This window comes from Oncorhynchus tshawytscha, linkage group LG16, assembly GCF_018296145.1.
Source record: "Oncorhynchus tshawytscha isolate Ot180627B linkage group LG16, Otsh_v2.0, whole genome shotgun sequence".
In the NCBI taxonomy this organism is placed as follows: Eukaryota; Metazoa; Chordata; class Actinopteri; order Salmoniformes; family Salmonidae; genus Oncorhynchus; species Oncorhynchus tshawytscha.
In genome coordinates this window covers 26,219,587-26,245,022 of record NC_056444.1, presented here as the reverse complement: position 1 = coordinate 26,245,022, position 25,436 = coordinate 26,219,587, and the positions used below count along the sequence as shown (strand labels likewise).

Genomic DNA, 25,436 nt, shown 5'->3' with positions numbered 1-25,436 from the left:
TATTTTGACATTTGTAGGAGGATAAATACCCATTGAACAAAGGACAGGCTGCCAGAAATCATTTCCATTCAAGCTGGCCAGTGTGGCAGCCATCTCGGCGCCAAGGCTATGTATAATACAATGAGATGAAAATCCTTCCTATTATACCTCAAATTCAACCTCAATACTCAGTCAACTCCACTGAAGATTATGTGGGTGCCTCAGACATTCATCTGGATGTGATCAGTGTATACTACAATACATTCTCATGTCAGTCTGTGTCTCTAATACAGGAGTCAACGTTTTCCGTCAAACTCTGTGACCATTCCTAGAGTATTTACATTACTGTATTGATACAATGTTTAGGGCCGGATCTGTGATCAAAGTCATCATCGTTGTATTAGGGAACCCTTTTTGTTTCCTCAGTAGAAACATTTTTGGTTCCAGGTAGAACTCTTTTTAGTTCCAGTTAGAATCCTATGTGGAAAGGGTTCTACATGAAACCCAAAGGGTTCTACCTGGAACTAATAGGGGCTATTCGAAGGGGTCTCCTATGGGGACAGCCGAAGAACCCTTTTAGGTTCTAGATAGCACTTTTTTCTGAGGGTGTAGGCTACAGCAGTGACTAGGGTCTGGGAATCATGATGGACTGTCTTGGTAACTTTGAAAAGGGGAGAAAAAAATCAGTGAGGGTCCTCTTCAGACAGACAACTCTCCCAACAAATCACCAGTGTGGCTATGTGGAGATGAAAATTGTTGGAGGAAATTATAGTTGAAATGACTAATTATGTATACATTCCAATCAGAACTGACTACTCCAAATGCTATAATGTACTGTACATATATGAATTTTCTCTCTTGCTCCCTTTCCCAATTGTATATAATATAGTCAGGAGTTTAGTAACAATGACGGTCTGTTCCTTTGTACAAATGAATGAACTATCTCCAGATGGCAGAGACGGACTATCTCCAGACTGTCTAGAATGCTGATTTACAAGGACTGACCTTGGCTTTAGGAGAGGAGGGAAGGCTCGAGAACTATAGGGCCTCTCTACTAGTGTCATGAAGAGATAGAACATTTAGGAAACGCTGACGTCATTTTCAGAAAATAACCGGTGGTAAAATGTGTATGAAGCAGTACTCTCTTGAATTAAACGCTGTTACCTGACTTTTAAGACCGGGGCTCTGTCCATTTCTTATAGAAATATTGGGTCTTACAAGCCCTTTAGAATGCATTGACAGAGTAATAATTCTGATTGGGAAATAATACAGAGGAATTTAGAATTCCACTAACAAAAATGCAGGCAGGAATTGTGCTCATGAAAAACTCTTACCATAACCTGTAGGCAGACATGCCAGAAGGTCATGATTCTAAACCAAAGTTTGCAGGCAAGACCTTTGCAGTGGTTTTAGTGAAGGCAGTTGAAGCAAACTAGTCACTTGTGAAATGGACTCATTAAAAATAACCTCAGTGATCTCCATCTAGCTAGCTACTAGTTTGTGTCCGGGGGATGTTTACGCTAGGGCAGCCAGTGGATAAGGCAGTGCCCTCTCCTTTATGCCAAACTGACGTCTAAGTACAGACGTGTATGTTAGAATATTGGTACATTGTGGGAGTCATCCTTAATTAAGAATATACTTATCTGAGCTCTGTGAAGGTACTAGTAGCTAGTAGCATCTTATCTAAGGCCATGGCTGAGTGGTCACACATTTCACAAATAATTAAAAAGAGTTCCAAAGGGTTCTTCAGTTGTCTCTGTAGGAGAACCCTTTTTGGTTCCTTGTAGGATGCTCTGTGGAAAGGGTTATTCCAGGAACAAAAAAGGGCTCTTCAAAGGGTTGTCCTATGGGGACAACCAAAGAACACTTTTAGGTTCTAGATAGCACCTTTTTTATAAAAAATTTTTTTTACAATGAGTGTACTGTGTAGCTCCTTTCTTTATGGGCTGATTTCCCTGGACTGACAAGTGCTTCTCTATGGGCTGATTTCCCTGGACTGACAAGTGCTTCTCTATGGGCTGATTTCCCTGGACTGACAAGTGCTTCTCTATGGGCTGATTTCCCTGGACTGACAAGTGCTTCTCTATGGGCTGATTTCCCTGGACTGACAATTACTTCTCTATGGGCTGATTTCCCTGGAAAACAGGTGCTTCTCTATGGGCCGATCTCCATGGACTAAGAAGCACCTCCAAGGGACAACCTCTACTGTGTGTTAGTTTAGAAATAGACTAAGTCTGTCTGGGAAACCACCCTTACATGCTTTATATGTATTAAACTAGGTTGCTGGATAACTTTGTAGAGAATGGGTGAAGTTAGGCCGTGTGTTGCTCATGTGAATGTCCAGCCTAACTGTGTTTGTGTTGCTCATGTGAATGTCCAGCCTAACTGTGTTTGTGTTGCTCATGTGAATGTCCAGCCTAACTGTGTTTGTGTTGCTCATGTGAATGTCCAGCCTAACTGGTACATTTGTGTTTCATTTCTTATTCTAGGTTTGAAATCCCATCTTTCTTCATGTTTTTGACTTCCCATTGGGATTACAGTTTTTCTCAGTCGCTTTGGTGCATTTCTTAGATCAAAAGTGCAATTCTTGATACTACTTGTACAAATTCCAAATCATCTAGTCACTTGTGCACATCATTAAAGCCATTTCTTATTCCTTTGAACAAATTGCAATTGATAATGTACAAGTGTCAGCTTTTTTCCACATTATCAATTGCTCATGTCATGTTGATCAAAATATAGTAAAATATAGTAGATGGTTCTCTGTTGAATAGTCAAAACATCTAGGCATTGGTTCCTTGCATAAGCCATTACATGCAAAATTGTTGAACTATTTGTCATAAACTGTCAAGCATAGTTTTACACACATTTCTATTAGACCTTTTGTACAAACACGTGAATTGATGAATCGTACAGGTGAAATTGACCCTGAAGGAATGTAAAGTGTTAGTTCAACCAACAATCAACCAGTTGTCTAAATTGCTCAAATGTGCATCTCATGAGGAATCAATTGGCAAGCATATATAGACAGACCACAACACAGAGTTGCAATTTTCCAATAATGGATGGATCAGGAAACGAACAGGGTCAACAGCCAAGAGGAGGAAGAAGAGGAGCAAGGATGCGTGGTGGAAGGCAAAACAGAGGAAGAGGCAGAAGAGGACATAGGCGCATATCTGATGACATAAGGGCCACTATTGTAGACCATGTTGTCAATCATGGCCTTACAATGGCTGAGGCGGGTCGAAGGGTGCAGCCGAATATTGGGAGATCAACCGTGTTCTCAATAGTTAAAACGTTTCGAAGAGAGAACAGGTATGTCCACCAATGTACAGTGCACTGTTACTGTATATAAGCAGTATACTGTATACTTCCTACAATGCTTCATATTACAGTAGTCCACTTGTATTTCACAGCATACAGAAATATACTCTATACAGATACATACTGCACCTTACATGCACCCACCTGTATGTTTTACAGTAAAATGTGTGTTCGCATAGTTTTTGTCTATGTGAAAGTGTGCGATGCATCACTGCATTTTTCCCCACACAGGACTGCAAGATTACCTCAAACCGGTGGCAGAGGACGCCTTTTCACACCTCAACAGGAGGAGGCTATTTGCAGCAATGTCCGAGCAAACAATGCCATGAGACTCAGGGAAATACAAAAGGACCATTATAGAAGACGACGATGTCTTTGAAAACATCCATACGGTTAGCATCTCTACCATCGACAGGGTGCTGCATAGAAATGAGTATGAAACAGCAGTACCGTGTACCATTCCAAAGGAATGAGGACAGAGTTAAGGAGCTACCAGTATGTACAGGTAAAACATATATCTATGTAACTACTTTACAGCAACATTTTATAGTGATACATAGTACAGTAAGCATAAACTGCACACATTTCCATTGCTGTGGAAGGATCATCTAATATATGTACATTTTATGTCACTCTTCCTTACCAAAACAAATTCAACTGTGTGTTCTGGGATATAGCATATAATGGAGTTGGAATCAAGTGAACCCTCTCACAACTTTGTATACGTGGATGAGGCTGGCTTCAACCTGACCAAATGCAGAAGGCGGGGTCGGAATATCATCGGTCACAGAGCTACTGTGGATTTGCCAGTCCAACGGGGAGGAAATATCACCATGTGTGCTGCTATTTCGGAGCATGGTGCCCTAACTCATATCCCCCTTATAGGGCCATACAACACCCAGCATCTACTCAACTTTTTAGAGACTCTCTACAGGGCTCTCATCCCTGATGATGAGAGGGGTCTGTTTAGAGAGGATTTGCCAAAGTATGTGGTCATTTGTGATAATGTGAGTTTCCATCGATCAAACATCATAAGGCATGGTTTGTGACCCACCCGAGGATGAATAGAATTCATATAATTCCTCCCACCTTATTCACCATTCCTTAACCCAATTGAGGAGTTCTTTTCAGCATGAAGGTGGAAGGTGTACGATCGTCAGCCACACACACAGATGACCCTGCTGGCTGCAATGGATGCAGCATGTGAGGACATCACAGTAGACGCCTGCAGAGGATGGATAAGGCATTCCAAAATATTCTTTCCATGTTGCATTGGAAGAGAAAATATCCGGTGTGATGTGGATGAGAATATGTGGGCCGACAGACAGGAACGTCTGGATGTGTAGAGACAGCACAACGGTGCTGCGGGCAAAGTTGTGCCTTAGGGGTGGTTTCCTGTGTTTCTTTCTAATTTAGTTTTTTTTTTTTTTGTGCCCCTTGGGTTGTCCAGTCTCTTTCAATCAATAACCCACATACAGTAATATGTAAATAGTACTGTTGAAATTGATATATGCCATAGAAGTGCAGCCTTGTGCATTTTCAATACAGTAACTGTCATCCAAACTGTGGCCTAAGTTTACATCAGGTAATACTGTCAAAGTACACAGTTACATTGACAACATGCCTAAACATTTTGACGACCTTGTTCGTGAACAATGACTCAATGACTCATTGACTCATTCTGATGAAACTGACATGATCATTGGCATGAATATTTACTTTTGAGAGATGTACTAAGGATTTTTAGGACTGACTATCTTTAGAAACATATCTATTGTATATTGTATTTTGTACAAATTGTTCTGAGAAATGCACTTATTATTTTGCACATGTTAGGGATGATGTGAAAAATGCCCAAAGCAACTGAGAAAAACTGTAATCAGACACAAAGGACAGCGGCCATATTACATTCCTTCTGGGTGATTGTATAACCAGCCTATTCTATTCTCTCCCCTGGAATCATGTGAGATGTCCTCTGCAAGCACAACTGTGAAAGACAAGGCCATTCACACACACTGATGCATGTGCATCCACACACAACCCACACTCACACACCCACACACAGTATACACAATGTGCCTGTCATTGGGAGCAGAGACAATGAGTGTGTTGCAGAGACAATGAGTGTGTTGCAGAGACAATGAGTGTTTGCAGAGACAATGAGTGTGTTGCAGAGACAATGAGTGTGTTGCAGAGACAATGAGTGTTTGCAGAGACAATGAGTGTGTTGCAGAGACAATGAGTGTGTTGCAGAGACAATGAGTGTGTTGCAGAGACAATGAGTGTGTTGCAGAGACAATGAGTGTGTTGCAGAGACAATGAGTGTGTTGCAGAGACAATGAGTGTGTTGCAGAGACAATGAGTGTTTGCAGAGACAATGAGTGTTTGCAGAGACAATGAGTGTGTTGCAGAGACAATGAGTGTGTTGCAGAGACAATGAGTGTGTTGCAGAGACAATGAGTGTGTTGCAGAGACAATGAGTGTGTTGCAGAGACAATGAGTGTGTTGCAGAGACAATGAGTGTGTTGCAGAGACAATGCCTGTAATCCCAGCATTGTATCTCACTACCACACCCAACACACAAATAGGCGAACACATGAACGCATCCTTATGTAATACATGTATCACTAGCCACTTTAACTATGCCACTTGGTTTACATACTTATCTCATATGTATATACTGTACCGATATCATCTACTGTATCTTGCCTATGCTGCTCTGTACCATCACTCATTCATATATCCTTATGTACATATTCTTTATCCCCTTACACTGTGTATAAGACAGTAGTTTTTTTTTGGAATTGTTAGTTAGATTACTTGCTCGTTATTACTGCATTGTCGGAACTAGAAGCACAAGCATTTCGCTACACTCGCATTAACATCTGCTAACATGTGTATGTGACAAATAAAATTTGATTTGATTTTGATTTGATTTGAGGAATGACAACATCACCCTTCCTTCCTCCCTCACACACACAATCCAAGCGTGGTAGAGGGAGAGAGAGGATCCAGAGGTCACTGAGGGGTCAGGGGATACTAACGGTCAGAGTTCAACTCCCCCTCAGGCTGGGGTTTAATCCCATCAGGGTTGACCTGAAAGTCTGACAGTACATGGTGAGAATTATTCATGGACCTTAGTTTGACCAGCTACGGCTAAACTTGACTGGGAATACACAAACTGGATTCTCACATACCGTCTCTGCTATTCAACTCATTAATGAGCGATTCTGTTTGTCACCTTCATTACAGTGTGTTTGTGTTTATGAGAGAGGGAGAAATCCTGTGTACTTTATTTACTAAGTAAATATTTTGAAGGGGCCTCAGCTGATCAGGTCAGAAATTCAGAACACAGTTTTCAGAAACAGTTGAAGTCAGAAGTTTACATGCACCTTAGCCAAATACATTTAAACTCAGTTTTTCACAATTCCTGACATTTAATCCTAGTAAAAATGCCCTGTCTTAGGTCAGTTAGGATCACTACTTTATTTTAAGAATGTGAAATGTCAGAATAATAGTAGAGAGAATGATTTATTTCAGCCTTTGTTTCTTTCATCACATTCCCAGTTGGTTAGAAGTTTACATACCCTCAATTAGTATTTGGTTGCATTGCCTTTAAATTGTTTATCTTGGGTCAAACGTTTCGGGTAGCCTTCCACAAGCTTCCCACAATAAGTTGGATGAATTTTGGCCCATTCCTCCTGAGAGAGCTGGTGTAACAGAGTCAGGTTTGTAGGCTTCCTTGCTCGCCCACGCTTTTTCAGTTCTGCCCACAAATTTCTGATAGGATTGAGGTCAGGGCTTTGTGATGGCCACTCCAATAGCTTGACTTTGTTGTCCTTAAGCCATTTTGCCACAACTTAGGAAGTGTGCTTGGGGTCTTTGTCCATTTGGAAAACCCATTTGCGACCAAGGTTTAACTTCCTGACTGATGTCTTGAGATGTTGCTTCAATATATCCACATCATTTCCTCCCTCGTGATGCCATCGATTTTGTGAAGTGCACCCGTCCCTCCTGCAGCAAAGCACCCCCACAACATGATGCTGCCACCCCTGTGCTTCATGGTTAGGATGGTGTTCTTCGGCTTGCAAGCCTCCCCCTTTTTCCTCCAAACATAACGATGGTCATTACGGCCAAACAGTTATATTTTTGTTTCATCAGACCAGAGGACATTTCTCCAAAAAGTACGATCTTTGTCCCCATTGCAATTTGCAATTGCAAACCGTAGTCTGGCTTTTTTATGGCGGTTTTGGAGCAGTGGCTTCTTCCTTGCTGAGCGGCCTTTCAGGTTATGTCGATATAGGACTCGTTTTACTCTGGATATAGATGCTTTTGCACCTGTTTCCTCCAGCATCTTCACAAGGTCCTTTGCTGTTGTTCTGGGATTGATTTGCATCTTTCGCACCAAAGTACGTTCATCTCTAGGAGACAGAACGCGTCTCCTTCCTGAGCGGTATGATGGCTGCATGGTCCCATGGTGTTTATATTTGCGTACTATTGTTTGTAGAGATGAACGTGGTACCTTCAGGCATTTGGAAATTGCTCCCAAGGATGAACCAGACTTGTGGAGGTCTACAATTGTTTTATGAAGTATTGGCTGATTTCTTTTGATTTTCCCATGATTTCAAGCAAACAGTCACTGAGTTTGAGGTAGGCTTTGAAATACATCCACAGGTATACCTCCTATTGACTCAAATGATGTCAATTAGCCTATCAGAAGCTTCTAAAGGCATTACATAATTTTCTGGAATTTTCTAAGCTGTTTAATGGCACAGTCAACTTAGTGTATGTAAACTTCTGACACACTGGAATTGTGATACAGTGAATTTTAAGTGAAATTATCTGTCTGTAAACAATTGTTGGAAAAATTACTTGTGTCATGGGACATGGGAAAGGACATGGGAAAGGACATGAAAAAGGACATGGGAAAAGACTTGAGAAAGGACATGGGAAAGGACGTGGGAAAGGACATGAGAAAGGACATGAGAAAGGACATGAGAAAGGACGAGAAATGACATGAGAAAGGACGAGAAAGGACAGGGGAAAGGACATGGGAAAGGACGAGAAAGGACATGGGAAAGGACATGAGAAAGGACGAGAAAGGACATGAGAAAGGACATGGGAAAGGACATGGGAAAGGACATGAGAAAGGACATGGGAGAGAGGACATGGGAAAGGAGATGGGAAAGGACATGGGAAAGGACATGGGAAAGGACATGAGAAAGGACATGGGAAAGGACATGGGAAAGGACATGAGAAAGGACATGGGAAAGGACATTGGAAAGGAGATGAGAAAGAAGATGGGAACGGACATGAGAAAGGACATGAGAAAGGAGATGAGAAAGGACATGGGAAAGGAAATGGGAAAGGACATGAGAAAGGAGATGGAAAAGGACATGAGAAATGATGAGAAAGGACATGGGAAAGGACATGAGAAAGGACATGAGAAAGGACGTGAAAGGACGAGAAAGGTCATGGGAAAGGAGATGGGAAAGGACATGGGAAAGGACATGGGAAAGGACATGGGAAAGGACATGAGAAAGGAGATGGGAAAGGACATGAGAAAGGACGAGAAAGGACATGGGAAAGGACATGAGAAAGGAGATGGGAAAGGACATGGGAAAGGACATGGGAAAGGACGAGAAAGAACATGAGAAAGGACATGAGAAAGGAGGAGAAAGGTCATGGGAAAGGACATGGGAAAGGACATGAGAAAGGACGAGAAAGGACATGGGAAAGAACGAGAAAGGACATGGGAAAGGACATAGGAAAGGACATGAGAAAGGACGAGAAAGGACATGGGAAAGGACATGGGAAAGGACATGGGAAAGGACATGAGAAAGGAGATGGGAAAGGACGAGTAACGTTTTAAGTGAAATAATCTGTCTGTAAACAATTGTTGGAAAAATTACTTGTGTCATGCACAAAGTAGATGTCCTAACCGACTTGCCAAAAGTCATTAAAAAGAGTTTTAATGATTCCAACCTAAGTGTATGTGAACTTCCAACTTGAACTGTATATGCAGTCAAACATGTTTTATGTTGATACACATTAAGCATAGAATTGTGTGCATCCGCCAATCTTCTCACCACTAGTCTCTTTACCACCTATGTACAAGGTCAACACACAAGGCTTCTTTCCCATAGCGACTGTGTCACAGTACAACGTCTTCATTTTGGAGATCCAGGAATGTAATTAAAACTTCACTCACATTAATGTCTACTTGCCCCTCTCCACCTTTCTCTCTGTTGATCTTTCATGTCACATTTGATTCATTTATCAGTAGTGAGGGCATGTATTTTCTTACTGGCCACCCGTGGGGGTTGTACCCACAACCCTGGCGTTGCAAGTACCATGTTCTACCAACTGAGCCACACGGGGTCTTTCAAACTACGTAATGTTTACAGTGGAAGTCACCACCTCCCAAAGCATCAATCAGACTCAGTGATAGGATATGATGTAGATCCAGAAAGTAAACAGCATAGTGGGTCAATTTCCGCTACAACTAAGAGGGTTGAAGCGCGAGGCTCAACTTCTCCCCCGTTTTGGTGCCCTGACTTCCACGCTGTGAACAAAGTGAAGGGAACCCGTGCACATGTGCAGATACTGTGTGTGACTGTGTGAGAGCAAAGTCTTGCATCTCACTCATCTCAATATCTGTGGTGCTGCTCGTGGCAACATCATTTCGCTGTGTCTACCTTTCAGGTAAGGTGTGTATTTTAACCACCCCGTGGTGGGCTTGGAGTGTTGCCATGGTAACGTTTAGAAGAAAGAGATTAGTCAAAGTGTGAAGATAAAAGCCACAGTGATGGCAGGACAAAAATACAGACTTAAGAAAGAGAAGGAGGAGAGAATAAAGACTTGAAGGAAGAAAGAGAGAGGGAGCCTAGTGTAATAGGGAGGAGGGATTGGTGCGGCAAGCAAGTCCTGGAGGAAAAGGAGAGGAATGAGAAAGGACATGGGAAAGGACATGAGAAAGGAGATAGGAAAGGACATGAGAAAGGAGATGAGAAAGGATATGGGAAAGGACATGAGAAAGGAGATAGGAAAGGACATGAGAAAGGACATGGGAAAGGAGATGAGAAAGGATATGGGAAAGGACATGGGAAAGGACATGAGAAAGGACATGAGAAAGGACACGTGCTTCTACACCTGCATTGCTTGCTGTTTGGGGTTTTAGGCTGGGTTTCTGTACAGCACTTTGAGATATCAGCTGATGTACGAAGGGCTATATAAATAAATTTGATTTGATTTTGATTTGATTTGATTTGACATGGGAAAGGAGATGAGAAAGGACGAGAAAGGACATGAGAAAGGACATGAGAAAGGACATGAGAAAGGACATGGGAAAGGACATGAGAAAGGAGATAGGAAAGGACATGGGAAAGGACATGAGAAAGGACATGGGAAGGAGATGAGAAAGGACGAGAAAGGACATGAGAAAGGACATGGGAAAGGACATGAGAAAGGACATGAGAAAGGACATGGGAAAGGAGATGAGAAAGGACGAGAAAGGACATGAGAAAAGACATGGGAAAGGAGATGGGAAAGGACATGGGAGAGGACATGAGAAAGGAGATGGGAAAGGACATGGGAAAGGACGAGAAAGGACGAGAAAGGACATGAGAAAGGAGATGGGAAAGGAGATGAGAAAGGAGATGAGAAAGGACATGAGAAAAGACATGGGAAAGGAGATGGGAAAGGACATGGGAGAGGACATGAGAAAGGAGATGGGAAAGGACATGGGAAAGGACATGAGAAAGGACGAGAAAGGACGAGAAAGGACATGGGAAAGGACATGAGAAAGGACATGAGAAAGGACATGGGAAAGGACATGAGAAAGGACATGGAAAGGAGATGAGAAAGGACGAGAAAGGACATGAGAAAGGACAGGGGAAAGGAGATGGGAAAGGACATGGGAGAGGACATGAGAAAGGAGATGGGAAAGGACATGGGAAAGGACATGAGAAAGGACGAGAAAGGACGAGAAAGGACATGGGAAAGGACATGGGAAAGAACGAGAAAGGACATGAGAAAGGACGAGAAAGGACATGAGAAAGGATGAGAAATGACATGGGAAAGGACATGGGAAAGGACATGAGAAAGGACAAGAAAGGACATGGGAAAGGACATGGGAAAGGACATGAGAAAAGACGAGAAAGGACATGAGAAAGGAGATGGGAAAGGACATGGGAAAGGACGTGGGAAAGGAGATGGGAAAGGAGATGGGGAAGGACATGAGAAAGGACGAGAAAGGAAATGAGAAAGGACGAGAAAGGACATGGGAAAGGACATGGGAAAGGACATGGGAAAGGACATGGGAAAGGACATGGGAAAGGACGAGAAAGGACATGAGAAAGGACGAGAAAGGACATGGGAAAGGACATGAGAAAGGACGAGAAAGGACATGGGAAAGGACATGAGAAAGGACGAGAAAGGAAATGGGAAAAGACATGAGAAAGGACATGGGAAAGGACATGGGAAAGGACATGGGAAAAGACTTGAGAAAGGACATGGGAAAGGACATGAGAAAGGACATGGGAAAGGACGTGGGAAGGGACATGAGAAAGGAGATGGGAAAGGACAAGAGAAAGGACGAGAAAGGACATGAGAAAGGACGAGAAAGGACATGGGAATGGACAAGAAAGGACATGGGAAAGGACATGAGAAAGGACGAGAAAGGACATGAGAAAGGACGAGAAAGGACATGAGAAAGGACGAGAAAGGACATGGGAAAGGACATGGGAAAGGACGAGAAAAGACATGGGAAAGGTCATGAGAAAGGATGAGAAAGGATGAGAAAGGATGTGAAAGGACATGGGAAAAGACATGGGAAAGGAGATGGGAAAGGACATGGGAAGGGACATGAGAAAGGAGATGGGAAAGGACAAGAGAAAGGACGAGAAAGGACATGAGAAAGGACGAGAAAGGACATGGGAATGGAGATGGGAAAGGACATGGGAAAGGACGAGAAAGGACATGAGAAAGGACGAGAAAGGACATGGGAAAGGACATGGGAAAGGACATGAGAAAGGACGAGAAAGGACATGGGAGAGGACATGGGAAAGGAGATGGGAAAGGACATGGGAAAGGACATGGGAAAGGACATGGGAAAGGAGATGGGAAAGAAGATGGGAACGGACATGAGAAAGGACATGAGAAAAGAGATGAGAAAGGACATGGGAAAGGACATGGGAAAGGACATGAGAAAGGAGATGGAAAAGGACATGACAAATGATGAGAAAGGACATGGGAAAGGACATGGGAAAGGACATGGGAAAGGACATGGGAAAGGACATGAGAAAGGACGTGAAAGGACATGAGAAAGGACGAGAAAGGACGAGAAAGGTCATGGGAAAGGAGATGGGAAAGGACATGGAAAAGGACATGGGAAAGGACATGAGAAAGGAGATGGGAAAGGACATGAGAAAGGATGAGAAAGGACATGAGAAAGGACGAGAAAGGACATGGGAAAGGACATGAGAAAGGAGATGGGAAAGGACATGGGAAAGGACGAGAAAGGTCATGGGAAAGGACATGGGAAAGGACATGAGAAAGGACGAGAAAGGACATGGGAAAGAACGAGAAAGGACATGGGAAAGGACATAGGAAAGGACATGAGAAAGGACGAGAAAGAACATGAGAAAGGACATGGGAAAGGACATGGGAAAGGACATGGGAAAGGACATGAGAAAGGAGATGGGAAAGGACGAGTAACGACATGGGAAAGGACATGGGAAAGGACGATAAAGGACATGAGAAAGGACGAGAAAGGACATGAGAAAGGACGAGAAAGGACATGGGAAAGGACATGGGAAAGGACGAGAAAAGACATGGGAAAGGTCATGAGAAAGGATGAGAAAGGATGAGAAAGGATGTGAAAGGACATGGGAAAGGACATGGGAAAGGAGATGGGAAAGGACATGGGAAGGGACATGAGAAAGGAGATGGGAAAGGACAAGAGAAAGGACGAGAAAGGACATGAGAAAGGACGAGAAAGGACATGGGAATGGAGATGGGAAAGGACATGGGAAAGGACGAGAAAGGACATGAGAAAGGACGAGAAAGGACATGGGAAAGGACGAGAAAGGACATGAGAAAGGACAAGAAAGGTCATGGGAAAGGACATGGGAAAGGACATGAGAAAGGACGAGAAAGGACACGGGAAAGGACATGAGAAAGGACATGGGAAAGGACATGGGAAAGGACATGAGAAAGGACGAACAAGGACATGGGAAAGGACATGAGAAAGGACATGGGAAAGGACATGGGAAAGGACATGAGAAAGGACGAGAAAGGACATGGGAAAGAACGAGAAAGGACATGGGAAAGGACATGGGAAAGGACATGAGAAAGGATGAGAAAGGACATGGGAAAGGACATGAGAAAGGACATGGGAAAGGACATGGGAAAGGACATGAGAAAGGAGATGGGAAAGGACATGGGAAAGGACATGAGAAAGGACGAGAAAGGACATGAGAAAGGACGAGAAAGGACGAGAAAGGACATGGGAAAGGACATGGGAAAGGACGAGAAAGGACATGGGAAAGGACATTTGAAAGGACATGAGAAAGGACATGAGAAAGGAGATGGGAAAGGAGATGGGAAAGGACATGAGAAAGGACATGGGAGAGGACATGGGAAAGGACATGAGAAAGGACATGGGAAAGGAGATGAGAAAGGACATGGAAAGGACATGGGAAAGGACAGGGGAAAGGACATGGAAAGGACGAGAAAGGACATGGGAAAGGACATGAGCAAGGATGAGAAAGGATGAGAAAGGACATGGGAAAGGACATGGGAAAGGAGATGGGAAAGGACATGAGAAAGGACATGGGAAAGGACATGGGAAAGGACATGGGAAAGGACATGGGAAAGGACATGAGAAAGGACGAGAAAGGAAATGAGAAAGCACGAGAAAGGACATGGGAAAGGATATGGGAAAGGACGAGAAAGGAAATGGGAAAGGACATGAGAAAGGACATGGGAAAGGACATGGGAAAGGACATGAGAAAGGACATGGGAAAGGCCATGAGAAAGGATGAGAAAGGACATGAGAAAGGACGAGAAATTACATGAGAAAGGACGAGAAAGGACATGGGAAAGGACGAGAAAGGACATGGGAAAGGAGATGGGAAAGGACATGGAAAAGGACATGAGACAGGACGAGAAAGGACATGGGAAGGGACATGGGAAAGGAGATGGGAAAGGACATGAGAAAGGACGAGAAAGGACACGGGAAAGAACGAGAAGGGACATGGGAAAAGGACATGAGAAAGGACATGGGAAAAGACATGGGAAAGGACATGAGAAAGGACATGGGAAAGGACATGGGAAAGGACATGGGAAAGGACATGGGAAAGGACATGAGAAAGGACATGGGAAAGGACATGGAAAGGACATGAGAAAGGATGAGAAAGGACATGGGAAAGGACATGGGAAAGGACGAGAAAGGACATGAGAAAGGACGAGAAAGGACATGAGAAAGGACGAGAAAGGACATGGGAAAGGACATGGGAAAGGACGAGAAAGGACGAGAAAGGACATGGGAAAGGACATGAGAAAGGACGAGAAAGGACATGAGAAAGGACATGGGAAAGGACATGAGAAAGGAGATGGGAAAGGACATGAGAAAGGACGAGAAAGGACATGGGAAAGGACGAGAAAGGACATGAGAAAGGACATGAGAAAGGACGAGAAAGGAAATGGAAAGGACATGAGAAAGGACCTGGGAAAGGACATGGGAAAGGACATGGAAAGGACATGAGAAAGGACATGGGAAAGGACATAAGAAAGGACATGAGAAAGGACATGGGTAAGGACATGGGAAAGGACATGGGAAAGGACTTGAGAAAGGACATGGGAAAGGACATGGGAAAGGACGAGAAAGGACATGAGAAAGGACGAGAAAGGACATGAGAAAGGACGAGAAAGGACATGGGAAAGGACATGGGAAAGGATGAGAAAGGACGAGAAAGGACATGGCAAAGGACATGAGAAAGGAAGAAAGGACATGGGAAAGGACATGAGAAAGGACATGGGAAAGGACATGAGAAAGGACATGGGAAAGGACATGGGAAAGGACATGGGACAGGACATGACAAAGGATCGAGAAAGGACATGAGAAAGGACGAGAAAGGACATGGGAAAGGACATGGGAAAGGATGAGAAAGGACATGGAAAGGACATGGAAAGGAGATGGGAAAGGACATGAGAAAGGACGAGAGCACATGAGAAAGGACGAGAAAGGACATGGGAAAGGACATGGGAAAGGACGAGAAAGGACATGAGAAAGGACGAGAAAGGACATGAGAAAGGACGAGAAAGGACATGGAAAGGACGAGAAAGGACAGGAGAAAGGACATAAGAAAGGAGATGGGAAAGGACATGAGAAAGGACATGGGAAAGGACATGGGAAAGGACATGAGAAAGGAGATGGGAAAGGACATGAGAAAGGAGATGGGAAAGGACATGAGAAAGGAGATGGGAAAGGACATGAGAAAGGACGAGAAAGGACATGAGAAAGGACATGAGAAAGGACGAGAAAGGACATGGGAAAGGACACTAGAAAGGACGAGAAAGGAAATGGGAAAGGACATGGGAAAGGACATGAGAAAGGACGAGAAAGGACATGGGAAAGGACATGAGAAAGGACATGGGAAAGGACATGAGAAAGGACGAGAAAGGACATGAGAAAGGACGAGAAAGGACATGGGAAAGGACATGGGAACGGACGAGAAAGGACATGGGAAAGGACGAGAAAGGACATGAGAAAGGACGAGAAAGGACATGGGAAAGGACATGAGAAAGGACATGGAAAGGACATGGGAAAGGACGAGAAAGGACATGGGAAAGGACATGAGAAAGGACGAGAAAGGACATGAGAAAGGAGATGGAAAGGAGATGGGAAAGGACATGAGAAAGGACATGGGAGAGGACATGGGAAAGGACATGAGAAAGGACATGGGAAAGGAGATGAGAAAGGACATGGGAAAGGACATGGGAACAGGGGAAAGGACATGGGAAAGGACGAGAAAGGACATGGGAGGACATGAGCAAGGATGAGAAAGGATGAGAAAGGACATGGGAAAGGACATGGGAAAGGAGATGGGAAAGGACATGAGAAAGGACATGGGAAAGGACATGGGAAAGGACATGTGGGAAAGGACATGGGAAAGGACATGAGAAAGGACGAGAAAGGAAATGAGAAAGCACTAGAAAGGACATGGGAAAGGATATGGAAAGGACGAGAAAGGAAATGGGAAAGGACATGAGAAAGGACATGGGAAAGGACATGGGAAAGGACATGGGAAAGGACATGAGAAAGGACATGGGAAAGGCCATGAGAAAGGATGAGAAAGGACATGAGAAAGGACGAGAAATTACATGAGAAAGGATGAGAAAGGATGAGAAAGGATGTGAAAGGACATGGGAAAGGACATGGGAAAGGAGATGGGAAAGGACATGGGAAGGGACATGAGAAAGGAGATGGGAAAGGACAAGAGAAAGGACGAGAAAGGACATGAGAAAGGACGAGAAAGGACATGGGAATGGAGATGGGAAAGGACATGGGAAAGGACGAGAAAGGACATGAGAAAGGACGAGAAAGGACATGGGAAAGGACGAGAAAGGACATGAGAAAGGACAAGAAAGGTCATGGGAAAGGACATGGAAAGGACATGAGAAAGGACGAGAAAGGACACGGGAAAGGACATGAGAAAGGACATGGAAAGGACATGGAAAAGGACATGAGAAAGGAGATGGAAAGGACATGGGAAAGGACATGAGAAAGGACGAACAAGGACATGGGAAAGGACATGAGAAAGGACATGGGAAAGGACATGGGAAAGGACATGAGAAAGGACGAGAAAGGACATGGGAAAGAACGAGAAAGGACATGGGAAAGGACATGGGAAAGGACATGAGAAAGGATGAGAAAGGACATGGGAAAGGACATGAGAAAGGACATGGGAAAGGACATGGGAAAGGACATGAGAAAGGAGATGGGAAAGGACATGGGAAAGGACATGAGAAAGGACGAGAAAGGACATGAGAAAGGACGAGAAAGGACATGGGAAAGGACATGGGAAAGGACGAGAAAGGACATGGGAAAGGACATGAGAAAGGACGAGAAAGGACATGAGAAAGGAGATGGGAAAGGAGATGGGAAAGGACATGAGAAAGGACATGGGAGAGGACATGGGAAAGGACATGAGAAAGGACATGGGAAAGGAGATGAGAAAGGACATGGGAAAGGACATGGGAAAGGACAGGGGAAAGGACATGGGAAAGGACGAGAAAGGACATGGGAAAGGACATGAGCAAGGATGAGAAAGGATGAGAAAGGACATGGGAAAGGACATGGGAAAGGAGATGGGAAAGGACATGAGAAAGGACATGGGAAAGGACATGGGAAAGGACATGGGAAAGGACATGGGAAAGGACATGAGAAAGGACGAGAAAGGAAATGAGAAAGCACGAGAAAGGACATGGGAAAGGATATGGGAAAGGACGAGAAAGGAAATGGGAAAGGACATGAGAAAGGACATGGGAAAGGACATGGGAAAGGACATGGGAAAGGACATGAGAAAGGACATGGGAAAGGCCATGAGAAAGGATGAGAAAGGACATGAGAAAGGACGAGAAATTACATGAGAAAGGACGAGAAAGGACATGGGAAAGGACGAGAAAGGACATGAGAAAGGATGAGAAAGCACATGGGTAAGGACATGGGAAAGGAGCTGGGAAAGGACATGGGAAAGGACATGGGAAAGGACATAGGAAAGGACATGAGAAAGGAGATGGAAAAGGACATGAGAAAGGACGAGAAAGGACATGATAAAGGACGAGAAAGGACATGGGAAAGGACATGGAAAAGGACATGGGAAAGGACATGAGAAAGGACATGGGAAAGGACATGGGAAAGGAAATGGGAAAGTACATGACAAAGGACGAGAAAGGACATGAGAAAGGACGAGAAAGGACATGGGAAAGGACATGGGAAAGGATGAGAAAGGACATGGGAAAGGACATGGGAAAGGAGATGGGAAAGGACATGAGAAAGGACGAGAAAGCACATGAGAAAGGACGAGAAAGGACATGGGAAAGGACATGGGAAAGGACGAGAAAGGACATGAGAAAGGACGAGAAAGGACATGAGAAAGGACGAGAAAGGACATGGGAAAGGACATGGGAAAGGACGAGAAAGGATGAGAAAGGACATGGGAAAGGACATGGAAAGGACATGGGAAAGGACAAGAGAAAGAACATGGGAAAGGACATGGTAAAGGACATGGGAAAGGACATGGAAAGGACATGGGAAAGGACATGAGAAAGGATGAGAAAGGACATGGGAAAGGACATGGCAAAGGACGAGAAAGGACATGAGAAAGGACGAGAAAGGACATGAGAAAGGACGAGAAAGGACATGGGAAAGGACATGAAAAGGACGAGAAAGGACGAGAAAGGACATGGGAAAGGACGAGAAAGGACATGGGAAAGGACGAGAAAGGACATGAGAAAGGACATGAGAAAGGACGAGAAAGGACATGAGAAAGGACGAGAAAGGACATGGGAAAGGACGAGAAAGGACATGAGAAAGGACATGAGAAAGGACGAGAAAGGAAATGGAAAGGACATGGGAAAGGACATGGGAAAGGACATGAGAAAGGACATGGGAAAGGACATGAGAAAGGACAAGAGAAAGGACATGGGAAAGGACATGGGAAAGGACATGGGAAAGGGCGAGAAAGGACATGAGAAAGGACATGAGAAAGGACGAGAAAGGACATGAGAAAGGACGAGAAAGGACATGGGAAAGGACGAGAAAGGACATGAGAAAGGACATGAGAAAGGACGAGAAAGGAAATGGAAAGGACATGGGAAAGGACATGGGAAAGGACATGGGAAAGGACATGAGAAAGGACATGGGAAAGGACGAGAAAGGACATGAGAAAGGACGAGAAAGGACATGAGAAAGGACGAGAAAGGACATGGGAAAGGACATGGGAAAGGACGAGAAAGGACGAGAAAGGACATGGGAAAGGACATGAGAAAGGATGAGAAAGGACATGAGAAAGGACATGGGAAAGGACATGAGAAAGGACATGGGAAAGGACATGGAAAGGACATGAGAAAGGAGATGGGAAAGGACATGAGAAAGGACGAGAAAGGACATGGGAAAGGACGAGAAAGGACATGGGAAAGGAGATGGGAAAGGACATGGAAAAGGACATGAGACAGGACGAGAAAGGACATGGGAAGGACATGGGAAAGGAGATGGGAAAGGACATGAGAAAGGACGAGAAAGGACACGGGAAAGAACGAGAAGGACATGGGAAAAGGACATGAGAAAGGACATGGGAAAAGACATGGGAAAGGACATGAGAAAGGACATGGGAAAGGACATGGGAAAGGACATGGGAAAGGACATGGGAAAGGACATGAGAAAGGACATGGGAAAGGACATGGGAAAGGACATGAGAAAGGATGAGAAAGGACATGGGAAAGGACATGGGAAAGGACGAGAAAGGACATGAGAAAGGACGAGAAAGGACATGAGAAAGGACGAGAAAGGACATGGGAAAGGACATGGGAAAGGACGAGAAAGGACGAGAAAGGACATGGGAAAGGACATGAGAAAGGACGAGAAAGGACATGAGAAAGGACATGGGAAAGGACATGAGAAAGGAGATGGGAAAGGACATGAGAAAGGACGAGAAAGGACATGGGAAAGGACGAGAAAGGACATGAAAAAGGACATGAGAAAGGACGAGAAAGGAAATGGAAAGGACATGAGAAAGGACCTGGGAAAGGACATGGGAAAGGACATGGGAAAGGACATGAGAAAGGACATGGGAAAGGACATAAGAAAGGACATGAGAAAGGACATGGGTAAGGACATGGGAAAGGACATGGGAAAGGACTTGAGAAAGGACATGGGAAAGGACATGGGAAAGGATGAGAAAGGACGAGAAAGGACATGGCAAAGGACATGAGAAAGGACGAGAAAGGACATGGGAAAGGAGATGGGAAAGGACATGGAAAAGGACATGAGAAAGGATGAGAAAGGACATGGGAAGGGACATGGGAAAGGAGATGGAAAGGACATGAGAAAGGACGAGAAAGGACATGGAAAAGAACGAGAAGGGACATGAGAAAAGGACATGAGAAAGGATGAGAAAGAACATGGGAAAGGACATGAGAAAGGACATGGGAAAAGACATGGGAAAGGACATGGGAAAGGACATGGGAAAGGACATGGGAAAGGACATGGGAAAGGACATGAGAAAGGACATGGGAAAGGACATGGGAAAGGACATGGGACAGGACATGACAAAGGACGAGAAAGGACATGAGAAAGGACGAGAAAGGACATGGGAAAGGACATGGGAAAGGATGAGAAAGGACATGGGAAAGGACATGGGAAAGGAGATGGGAAAGGACATGAGAAAGGACGAGAAAGCACATGAGAAAGGACGAGAAAGGACATGGGAAAGGACATGGGAAAGGACGAGAAAGGACATGAGAAAGGACGAGAAAGGACATGAGAAAGGACGAGAAAGGACATGGGAAAGGACGAGAAAGGACAGGAGAAAGGACATAAGAAAGGAGATGGGAAAGGACATGAGAAAGGACATGGGAAAGGACATGGGAAAGGACATGAGAAAGGAGATGGGAAAGGACATGAGAAAGGAGATGGGAAAGGACATGAGAAAGGAGATGGGAAAGGACATGAGAAAGGACGAGAAAGGACATGAGAAAGGACATGAGAAAGGACGAGAAAGGACATGGGAAAGGACACTAGAAAGGACGAGAAAGGAAATGGGAAAGGACATGGGAAAGGACATGAGAAAGGACGAGAAAGGACATGGGAAAGGACATGAGAAAGGACATGGGAAAGGACATGAGAAAGGACGAGAAAGGACATGAGAAAGGACGAGAAAGGACATGGGAAAGGACATGGGAACGGACGAGAAAGGACATGGGAAAGGACGAGAAAGGACATGAGAAAGGACGAGAAAGGACATGGGAAAGGACATGAGAAAGGACATGGGAAAGGACATGGGACAGGACATGGGTAAGGACACGAGAAAGGAGATGGGAAAGGACATGAGAAAGGACGAGAAATTACATGGGAAAAGACGAGAAAGGACATGGGAAAGGACATGGGAAAGGACATGGGAAAGGAGATGGGAAAGGAAATGAGAAAGGAGATGGGAAAGGACGAGAAAGGATATGGGAAAGGACATGGGAAAGGACATGAGAAAGGATGAGAAAGGACATGGGAAAGAACGAGAAAGGACATGGGAAAGGACATGGGAAAGGATATGAGAAAGGATGAGAAAGAACATGGGAAAGGACATGAGAAAGGACATGGGAGAGGACATGGGAAAGGACATGGGAAAGGACATGAGAAAGGACATGGGAAAGGACATGAGAAAGGACGAGAAAGGAAATGAGAAAGGACGAGAAAGGACATGGGAAAGGACATGGGAAAGGACATGGGAAAGGACATGAGAAAGGACGAGAAAGGAAATGAGAAAGGACGAGAAAGGACATGGGAAAGGACATGAGAAAGGATGAGAAAGGACATGGGAAAGGACATGGGAAAGGACATGGGAAAGGACATGGGAAAGGAGATGAGTGGTAGAATGGTGTGTAGGTGGACAAGAAAGAAGGAGGAGAGATACATTGTTGATTTAGAATGAGTGAGATAAGAGAAGAGGAGTAGAGAAGGGAGGAGAGAAGAGAGGAGAAGAGGAGAGAAGGGAGGAGAAGAGGAGAGAAGGGAGGAGAAGGGGAGAGAAGGGGGAGAAGAGGAGAGAAGGGAGGAGAAGAGGAGAGAAGGGAGGAGAAGAGGAGAGAAGGGGGAGAAGAGGAGAACCATTGACCAAATAGACTCTTCCAGATGTGATTGCATAAAACCACATGAAGATTTGTATTCACTCTGAGAGAGAGAGACACACACACACACACACACACACACACACACACACACACACACACACACACACACACACACACACACACACACACACACACACACACACACACACACACACACACACACACACACACACACACACACACACACACTCAGGTGTGAGAGTACAGCTGTCCTTTTTTCTCTGTCTCCCTCTCTCTTGCTCTGTTTTAAACTCAAACATTATGGCCTCCCAGAGTTAGTCGTTTGCACATCAGATTATCGAGTCAGAGAGACAGAAAGAGAGAGAGAGAGAAATAGGGAGAGGGATGGGGAGGAGAGGGTTTCCAAAGCAATACTTTTCTCCTGGCCTTGTCGTGTCTTTGGCTATGCCGGTTTAAGTGATATGACATGCTATTCTATAAAACCATTTCTCTGTAATTAATATTACCTGATTAAGCTAATCATGTAAATGTAATTAACTAGAAAGTTGGGGCACCACGAAAGAATGTTTATAGAGCTGTTATCTTCCGACTAAACTCTTAAAGACCTAGTAGTCTTTTACATCAGTAGCAGTCAATATTTAATCGTCACTTTATTCAGTCTCATCTGAAAGTTGTAAATTCTTGGTTATCTTCACGAAACCTGGCTAACAAGTTGAATCAGCAATACAAAATTGGGTTTAATTATTTATTTACTAAATACCTAAATAATCACACAGAATTACATCTACACAGAATGGGAGATACATTGATTACAAATGATTTCATAAAGGAAAACATCCCTAGCGGTCGGAACAGATATGACGGCTGGTTACACAAAGAAAGGGGGTTGGATTTTGAATGAAAGAGTGAGAAGACTGAGTAACAAAGCGAGAAGCTATGCTATCGTAAATACAGAGTCTTATGCATTCTAAATGACCACCCATTTGGAAAAGGAAATTGCAAGGAATATTTACTCTGAGCTGCACTTCAATAGGTTGGTCGTGGATAGAAGGCCGGGTTGCCCAGCAGGGATCTCTTGTCCTCTGAAAAATGTCTCTGGCGGTAAACTGGATACGTTGTAGTATTGCTGTGTGTCTTAGACGGGATACGTCGTCCGTCCTTTCCTCGCTCAAATTTACAGCGGCTGCTGCTAACTCAACGGCTAGGAGGTATCACTTCTGGAGTGAATAAGAGTTCAAAGTTCATATCAAGTTTCCATACTTTTAATCTCGTGCTATATTCTGGCTGGTATAGTCGAAATTCATCCTTTCTGCGTGTCGACCGTCACCTTCACATTGAACACGATGCTAATTTCGTTAGGTTATTATCTGAGCCCTTTTAACGTAGGACCGTCGTCCTCACGTCCTCGGAACAGAACGTTGAATTTTCGTCAGCTGGTTTATATAGTGGTGAAAGAAGGGCGTGTTTCATAGTTTACAACCAAAGTCTGTTCACATGGGCGGGGCCTCTGAGTGAGCAGAGTTTACAACCAATGTCTGTTCACATGGGCGGGGCCTCTGAGTGAGCAGAGTTTCTCTATGACAAACCGTTCTCTCATTTAAGAAGCTAAAATTACATTTAATCTTTTCACAAATAGTTTCATATTTAAACATTTAAATTGCACAACAATTCCATGTGAATCTGATAATTAGAATGTGTCAACTTTCCAAGATACAGTTTATGTCATCCTGTCATTAGTGGTAATGTCTCAGACAGCAACTGATCTGAGATCATATTCATTAAGTGCCAACGCATATTTTCAACTGGTTGGATTACCGAAATATGGTTCCGTTTCCCACCTTTCAATGTTACCAGACTCTCTATGTTACAAAGGCTTTACAAGAGTCAACTCTATAAAGTAGAGAGAGAGAAAAGGGGAAAGGTATTTATGGGGGTCATAAACCTCCCCCAACAGGCCAACGTCATGACACCCTCTACATATCTATTGTGTGTGTGTGTGTGCGTGCGTGCTTCCGTGTGTGTGTGTGTGTGTGCGTGCGTGTGCGTGTGTGTGTGTGTGCTTACCGCTGGTAGTCACAGTTATCCTGGGGGTGACATCCAGGTCCATGGGGGCTCTGAAGGGGTATCCTCCCGCTACACCACAGCTCAGGAGCAGGAGAAGGGAGGACAGGGCAGAACACACACACACTGCCATCTACACACACACCCGCCAGGGGGAGAGAGTTGCCCTCTGACTACTCCTCAGAGAGGAGGACACACACACACACTGTGGAAAAACACACTCTCCTTCGCACGCTCATGCATCCATTCACATGAACACACACTAGTGAGCTGCCGTTCTCCTACTATTCAGAGCAAGAAACTCGCACACTCACTCTCCCGCTCAAGCAAAGAAACACTGTCACTTCGACACACACACACACTGGAAGGCAGTCCTCTCTTCTCTCGGCAGACACACACACTTATACACATATACAGCACACCGATGCCAACAAGCACTGGATTCTCTCTCCCTCTGGTCTGAAGGCTGAACCGGCTGGTTCATCTACTTGCTGCAGGTTCCATCTAGAGAGAAAACATGTCAGACTTTATCCAGTGTCATCTACACATGTCTAATCTACGTATTCCTGCCAGGAACTGTTGTCAAACTCCAAACTCTTCAGTAGTGTACATTTATGCATTCAGCAATCATTAACATCATAACCAAAGCAATCATTACTGAGACATCACAACCACATTAATCATTACTGAGACATCACAACCACATTAATCATTACTGAGACATCACAACCACATTAATCATTACGGTAACATCACAACCACAGCAATCATTTAGATCACAATCACATGAATCATTACAGTAACATCACAACCAAAGCAATCATTACTGAAACATCACAACCACATTAATCATTACGGTAACATCACAAGCACATTAATCATTACAGTAACATCACAACTACATTAATAATTACGGTAACATCACAACCACATGAATCATTACAGTAACATCACAAGCACATGAATCATTAACACCACAACCACATTAATTATTACGGTAACATTACAACCACAGCAATCATTAACATCAAAACCACCGCAATCATTAATAAAATAACCACAACAATCATTACCATCATAACCACAGAAATCATTATCATCATAACCACAGAAATCATTAACATCATAACCACAGAAATCATTATCATCATAACCACAGCAATCATTATCGTCATAACCACAGCAATCATTAGCATCATAAC

General features: G+C 44.1%; 1 protein-coding gene across 1 annotated transcript in view; it reads right to left on the bottom strand.

Moving 5' to 3' along the window:
• LOC121838649 (semaphorin-4G-like) overlaps positions 1-25,436 on the bottom strand; it is a 46,627-nt gene that overhangs the window by 19,474 nt on the left and 1,717 nt on the right. The window contains exon 2 of the mRNA XM_042299026.1: positions 24,238-24,738. Coding sequence (XP_042154960.1) covers positions 24,238-24,367 — 130 coding nt within the window. The 5' untranslated portion in view covers positions 24,368-24,738. The remainder of the gene's footprint in view (positions 1-24,237; positions 24,739-25,436) is intronic.